The sequence below is a fragment of the Sprattus sprattus genome (genome assembly GCF_963457725.1).
Source record: "Sprattus sprattus genome assembly, chromosome: 1".
NCBI classification, from domain to species: domain Eukaryota; kingdom Metazoa; phylum Chordata; class Actinopteri; order Clupeiformes; family Clupeidae; genus Sprattus; species Sprattus sprattus.
Window position 1 is genome coordinate 25,309,556 of NC_137920.1, and position 7,423 is coordinate 25,316,978.

The following is a 7,423-nucleotide window of genomic DNA, read 5'->3' on the forward strand; positions in this document are numbered from 1 at the left end:
TTGTGTGTGTGTAGTCAATATAGGAGGGGGGGGGGGGGGGGGGTGGGGAGGAGGTTCTACAGGTTTGTTTCTTTTGTTGAATATGTTTGAGTTATGTGTTCATCTGTTTGCTGTTTGTATTGGGCACCAAATTAATGGTCGACTGTACATTTCAATAATTTGTTTAATTACATTTTTGTAACCTAATATCTTTATAAAAATCAATAAAGTACATGAAATTATTTGACATTCCGTCTCACCGGACGTGCTCCGCCACCGACTCGACGAGGTAGACATCGGTGCGCGTGGTGTGACACGTCTTGAGCAAACGCATGCGCATTACCGGCACCAAACACAATCCACGTGGGTACTGGGTAGCTAACAAGCTTGCTAACAATTTCATGAGTAAGCTACCGATATGGCGTTGAGATATAATTTCTCCACGTAAGTACTGGCATAGTTGTAACATTTTGAATTGAGTGCAATAGTGAATATTGAGACACTACGTTGTTTGTGTCAAATGTAGAAATAGCATAAGTGCAGGCCCCGTTGTAGCCTGGGACTTTACTTACGAGCACCCCGGAAAGTCAGCTCTAATTTCGGTGACTTTATTTAGCTTGTATGCAAGCCATGAACATGCGAAGAACAACTCAAATGGCTTTAGCTCCACAGCATGTGTTAATCTTTGTGTAGTTGTCATGACTCTTTGCATTCATAGCCAGCTGGTAAGTCGGTAAACTATTGCTAATAGCTGGACAGTCGGATGGGTAAACATTAGGAAACGGGGAATTTTCCGGTTTAGCGAGCTGTCGTAGGTGAGGTTTTGCGCGTTGGTAAATGAATGTGAACTCAACATTTTAAGAGGGAGCCATTGCAGCCACGTTTCTTTGCAAAAACGGATATTTGGATTTGTATAGTTATTCACTGCTATGTTATTTCAGCTAAAAATGGCTTTCAGGAAAAAGGAGAAGTTTCGCGATCAAAAGCAAAGCCAAGGCGCAATGAAATCGAAAACGACGGAAAAGATTCCCGAGATGCAAGACGATTCTAGCGACGATGACGACGAGATGGAGAGGAACTTCGCGCTGCTTAGTAAAACAAACGCTCAGTGGGACGCTGAGAGAGAGCAGGGACTTGTGGCAGAGGAAGATGGAGAAGACGAGCCTGCAGATGGGGAAGACGAGGATGATGACGGTGACGAAACGGAGGAGGAAGAGGTTGTTGAGGATGACACGGGTGCGCTGAGAGGTGAAGGTGAGCATGATACTGCCGAAGAAGAAGATGAGGAGGAGGATGACTATGATGAAGAAGAAGATGAGGAGGAGGATGATGATGAAGAAGAAGACGAGGAAGAAGAAGATGCCAGTGGCTCTGGTGAAGAGCCAGAGGAAGAAACCGCACAGGGAACCAGACATCAGGGACAGCTGGAGACTGAAGATGATGTCAAAAGAGGTAACGTTATATGTCAGTGAGGCTCTCTCATGTCTACAGATTCAAAAACTGTGCTTGGTGACTGCCCTGCGGTATGCAACCAATGTAACTAACCAGCCTTATATAATGATCCTGTATCTTTTCTAACTGTAGTTTATCTGCAGTGGCAAAGGGATCGTATAGCAGGGTCAAACACATTGGTGGATAAAACTTGAAACACTTGATTTGATTTTCATTGTTGTTGTTTTTTCCTTGAAGAACTATCAAGCATGTCCTTCGAGGAAATCATGCAGCTACAAAACAGAGTGGGCACAAAAGCCTACAACAAGATCGCATACAGCACTGCAACAGCCAGAAGCGGAAAAACACCAGACCAGATGAAACGTCTGAATAAGCACAAGTAAGACACAGTGGCACTTCACAATTAAGCTGTATGCATTTACATTTATGTCATATACAGCTGCAGTTACACACACACACACACACACACACACACACGCACACCACTGCCAGACCAAGAAACCTCATCTTCAAGCAAGGCACAGTGGCACTGCACAATTAAGATGTATGCATTTAGATTTATGTCATATACACTTGCATTTAATTGTCTTCACTTGTTTAGCAGAAATGCTTATCCAGAGTTTCTTTAAAGAACAAGTGCTTCTGCTTTTGACACAACCAGTATGTGGGACCCAAAGCAAAGTTCCAAAGTTGGAGGCCTCTCAGTATGTAGAGTGATGCCTTAAAGGGATAGTTCGGTTTTTAAGACATGAATCTGTATGGCTTCCCCATCACCAGTGTCATGCAATCATGCATCACTTACCCCCGACAGCGTCCTGTGAGCAGAGTTCTCGTCCAGTTTTGGTCAAACCGAAAGTAGTCCGGCAGGTTTGCTAGACCCAGCAAAATAAAATGTGTCTCTTCCCAAAACATGTGTTCAAAAGAGTGATATATTTGCATTCCAAAAACATTGTAGTGGAAAAAGTCACACCTCGTTATCACTTGGCCCTATTTTCAATACGCTCGATACTGCAACCTCAGAGCTAGAGTCTACCTGTTTGATTCGCGAAAGTTTGATTTATCAAAGTTGCCTGAGAGAAACGAAAACGATGAAAACTGAGACATTTGATAAAATTGACATAAAGCATCGTTTTCCTGTGACGGACGTTTCTCTCATGCAACTTTGGTGAATTAAACTTTCGCGAATCAACTTTCGAGAATCAAACAGGTAGACTCTAGCTGTGAGGTTGCAGTATCGAGCGTACTGAAAATAGGGCCAAGTGATAACGAGGTGTGACTTTTTCCACTACCATGTTTTTGGGATGCAAATATATCACTCTTTTGAACACATAATGTTTTGGGAAGAGAAACGTTTTATTTTGCTGGGTCTAGCAAACCTGCCGGACTACTTTCGGTTTGACCAAAACTGGACGAGAGCATTGCTCATAGGACGCTGTCGGGGGTAAGTGATGCATGATTGCATGACACTGGTGACGGGGAAGCCATACAGATTCATGTCTTAAAAACCGAACTATCCCTTTAACTTTAGCCTTCTCAGCTCAACATAAACTACTCAGTCCTTCTAAATCAAAGTCACCTTGTTATATGACTAATTATACTTTCAATTAAAGCTGTAGTCAGTTCTTTGTTGTTATCAAAATAAATTCAGATGCAGTGCACATTACGCGGTCCTTCTGAATCTAAGAAGCTTGTTATATGACTTATTATACTTTTTTGCTTTGAATTAAAGGTGTAGTCAGTCTTTTGTTGTTATGAAAAAAATCCAATCAATGATTTTAAATGTACAATCAAGGCATATTTTCTGAGGAATAATAGTTGAAAGTAGTTCCTGTTCCTTCTATGTAGGTTGATGCTATTTGTCAGAGGGTTTTTATGAATTTGATAATGTGGCCAACAATACTTATTACGCCACCTTTAGGGCATTAAAGGAAATGAAAATATGAACAACGCTACCTTTTTTTTATAATGTTTTTCTAGGCCACAGGAGATTTCTTCAAAGCAGAAGGTGCCCTTCCTCAGGAAAGTTGTACCTGCCAAGAAAGCAGTAAGTAGGGAGAGGATACTGTGGCCACTGCTGAGCTTGGATGACCTTGTCACAGAAATCTCGCCTAATGAGCTGAAACTTATTATGCCCACCGCTGTTCCCCACAGGTACCGCGAGATCCCCGCTTCGACGACCTGTCTGGCGATTACAAGCCCGAGGTCTTCTCCCAAACCTACAAGTTCATCAATGAAATTCAGGACAGAGAAAAACTGGTAGGCTGTGTGTGTGTGTGTGTGTGTGTGTGTGTGTGTGTGTGTGTGTGTGTGTGTGTGTGTGTGTGTGTGTGTGTGTGTGTGTGTGTGGGGACCGTGAAACATCAAAACTAAAACAAAACGGTGTGTGTCAATTTATTGATGTGGGTGACATTCTTTGTGGCAAAGTGACTTCTTTTTATGCACACATCGACAACAAATGCATCAAAATCCTCTATCAAATAGCACCAACCTACACAGAAGGAACAGGAACTATTTTTCCTATTATTCCTCAGAAATATGTCATTGTACATTTTGATTTTTTTTTTTTTATGAGACCAAATCACTGACTACACCTTACGGTTCTCAAGGCCCTTGTCTGATGTACTTCTGTGCTCTCTCCCTTGTCAGTTTGTTAAGAAGAAATTGAAGAAGGTGAAATCTGATGAAAAGAAGGAGGAACTGAAGTTCCTGTTGAAGAGGATGGTGAGTTGAGTCGTCTCCGTCACACAGACTTCAAGCATCTACTGTTTCTTATCCATACGCAGTTGTACGCTCTGAAATATATTTTCTTAATCGTTATAGGAAATAACCGCATGGTTTAGAGGTTTTTCCACCAATCAGATTTTGTAGCTGAAATTAAGTCATTATTCTGCTCCTTCAAATCGTCTAAAAATCTCCATCAGCAGAATGAATGGTTCTAAACAAATTTGCCTGTTATCCCTCCTGCATCTCGTGGTGTCCAGTTGTCTCTGACGATAAATCATGAATTCATGGTTTCACAGCCCAACTCTCTAAATCACATCTATAATCTTGTCTATGTCAGATGGGAGACTCTGTATCAAGAATCATGTCTCTAGTTCCTTGAGTATAAAGCTCTTCCGTGTCTATGTCCTGGGTCAGGGAACTGGACTCTTGTCATCATTTAAAGTCTTTTCTCATATAGACTCCCCTTTGTGGTCACCAGCATAAGAACTCTGACCTCTGAACTCTGCCTTCAGCAGAACAATGAGAGAATAAAAACAATGGTTGCATATAGTGTTGGAGCAAGTAATCGGCGTCAGCCATTGAAAAACCCATATCGGTCTATCACTAGTTGCATACTATGGGAGCATATAGTAAAGGATGCTGAAGATAGGGGGTTTGGGAAAGATTGAAAATTGTTAGTGTTGCTTTGCCATTCTCCTAACTGTTGCCGTTGTGGCTGTTTCCATGGCGCCTGTCTCCAGGATAACCAGGAGCGCGAGCGCAAGAGGAAGGAGCAGCAGCGGGAGAAGGAGCTGCTCTTCAAGAGGAAGCAGAAGGAGATGGTGGGCGACGGACACAGGCCGTATTTCCTCAAGAAATGTAAGTGGGGCCTCATCAGGTCTCTCCTTGTCTAATCAGGTCTCACTTAGTCTCATCAGGCCTCATCAGGTCTCTCCTTGTCTCATCAGGTCTCACTTTGTCTAATCAGGTCTCATCAGGTCTTTTGTCCTTTCTTCTGATTGTATATACAGCCGCGGAAAAAATTAAGAGACCACTTCAAAATTATCAGTTTCTCTGGTTTTACTATTTATTGGTATGTGTTAAAGTAAAATGTACATTTTTGTTTTATTCTATAACCTACTGGCAACATTCCTACCAAATTTCAAATACAAATATTGTCATTTAGATCATTTATTTGCAGAAAAATGACAATTGGTCAAAATAGCAAAAAAGATGCAGTGTCTTCAGATCTCGAATAATGCAAAGAAAACAAGCTCATATTCATTTTTAAACTACACAATACTAATGCTTTAACTTAGGAAGAGTTCAGAAATCAATATTTGGTGGAATAACCTTGATTTAAAATCACAACTTTCATGTGTCTTGGCATGCTCTCCACCAGTCTTTCACATTGCCGTTGGGTGACTTTATGCTACTCCTGGCGCAAGAATTCAAGCAGCTCGGCTTCTTTTCATGGCTTGTGACCATCCATCTTCCTCTTGATCACATTTCAGAGGTTTTTTTATGGGATTCAGGTCTCGAAATTGGGCTGGCCATGACAGGGTCCTGATCTGGTGGTACTCCATCCACACCTTTACTGGCCTGGCTGTGTGGCATGGAGCATTGCCCTGCTGGAAAAAACACTTCTCAGAGTTGGGGAACATTGTCAAAGCAAAAGGAAGCAAGTTTTTCTTCTGGGACAACGTTGTACTTTGCCTGGCTGAGGCTTGTAAAAGACCATAAGGATTGAACCAAAGCGGACTGGAGGGTCTTCTAAGTTCGTCTTCTCTGATGAGTCCAATTTTCAGCTTTGCCCAACACATGCTCGTCTGATGGTTAGACGGAGACCTGGAGAGGCCTACAAGCCACAGAGTCTTGCACCTACTGTGAAAGTGGTCTCTTAATTTTTTCCGCGGCTGTATGTGCTTGTCTGGCTCAGTTTGTCATCTGAGCTGTAGATTGTCTGTCTGAGTTTTCTATCCACGTCTTTCTTTATTTTCTTGTCTTCTCTCCTGATTGAATATATGTGCTTGTCTGGCTCAGTTTGCCATCTGAGCTGTAGTTCGTCTGTCTGACATTTCTATCTGCGTCTTTCTTTCTGTCTTTATTTCTTGTCTTCTATTCTGATTGAATATATATTCTTGTCTGGCTCAGTTTGCCACCTAAGCTGAAGTTTTTCCATCTCAGTTTTCTAGCCATGTCTTTCTGTCTTGTATTCTGTTTTTTTTCTCCGCTTTCCCTCTTCCAGTGTTTTTTCAGCACTAAGCGGTTCCTGTATTGGAACATAATTTGATAGTGTTTCCGACGGTTGTTCTCAAGAAACAACATGACCATCTGAGAAAAACATCCAGGAAAAAAAATAATTTGTGAATCCATTCTTACCCGTTCCTTGTGTTTGTCTGCCTCTCCCTCTCCTCCCCCCGCCCTCCTCTCCTCCTCCCCGCCCTCCTCTCCTCCTCCTTCTTCTCCACTCTGCAGCGGACAAGAAAAGGCTAGAGTTGGCAGAGAAGTACAAGGAGCTGAAGAGAAGCGGCAAGCTGGAGAACTTCATCGCTAAAAAGAGGAAACGCAATGCCACCAAAGACCGCAGAAAGCTGCCCAAACAGCAATTCTGAGCCACTGCCCATGGACCAATCACGGCAGGCGGACTGGACGCTTTTATTGCCCCTCTGTCCTGTGACTGCGGTACAGCTGGTGATCCTCTACGGATGTACATAAGATTTGTGTTTATGTGGTTACAACACAGTGGCTTCTTATTGTGGTGTTGATTACTCGACTGCTGCCCAGATGCGATGGATTTTATTCTCCATCTGCACAGACATTTTGTTGGTGGTGGTGGTGGTGTTGTTGTTTACACACATTTGAAATCTTTGTTTTTATATGCTTGATTACTGTATGTGCAAACTGTACATAAACTGACCTCCGACAGGAGAAATATGTGTCAGTATTTGGGAATGGAGTTTTTTTTATTCTCTCTCTTCCCAGAAGTGGATTTGAATGGTAATCTAACACTAGGTGGAGCTGTTTGTGTAGGAAAACAATACAAACGTTCTTGTTAATGTTAAAAATGCATGTAATACTACCAGTACCAACTTATTTGAGACTCATTACAAATGATTACCAGTCATTCTCCAGTAATGAGTGCTATACAACACATTCCTGCGACTTGAAGAAGAAGACTAGGGTTCTCGGAAGATGTCAATATAACCCAACAGGCCCTTCCTTCCCCAACTGCGTCATAAGGAGACGTGAGGCCCAGCAAGGTAAAGTTAGAGTAGAATAGAAAAAC

At 42.3% G+C, this 7,423-nt stretch overlaps 1 protein-coding gene across 1 annotated transcript; it reads left to right on the plus strand.

The window, feature by feature from the left end:
- Positions 1-331: 331 nt before the first annotated feature.
- On the plus strand, positions 332-7,078 carry rrp36 (ribosomal RNA processing 36). Its single transcript, XM_080860406.1, has 8 exons — positions 332-423; positions 921-1,431; positions 1,669-1,810; positions 3,409-3,475; positions 3,583-3,687; positions 4,078-4,152; positions 4,896-5,013; positions 6,613-7,078. The coding sequence occupies exons 2-8, from the start codon at positions 927-929 to the stop codon at positions 6,747-6,749; spliced, it is 1,149 nt and encodes a 382-aa protein (XP_080716532.1). The 5' UTR covers positions 332-423; positions 921-926; the 3' UTR covers positions 6,750-7,078.
- Positions 7,079-7,423: the final 345 nt, after the last annotated feature.

What these genes read in the sequence shown, in the direction of transcription:
- rrp36 (XM_080860406.1), top strand. Translation starts at nt 927, where the DNA reads ATGGCTTTCAGGAAAAAGGAGAAGTTTCGCGATCAAAAGCAAAGCCAA. An exon ending in TGAAGATGATGTCAAAAGAG is followed by an intron (nt 1,432 to 1,668) that starts GTAACGTTATAT and finishes TTTTCCTTGAAG; the next exon opens with AACTATCAAGCATGTCCTTC. An exon ending in AAACGTCTGAATAAGCACAA is followed by an intron (nt 1,811 to 3,408) that starts GTAAGACACAGT and finishes ATGTTTTTCTAG; the next exon opens with GCCACAGGAGATTTCTTCAA.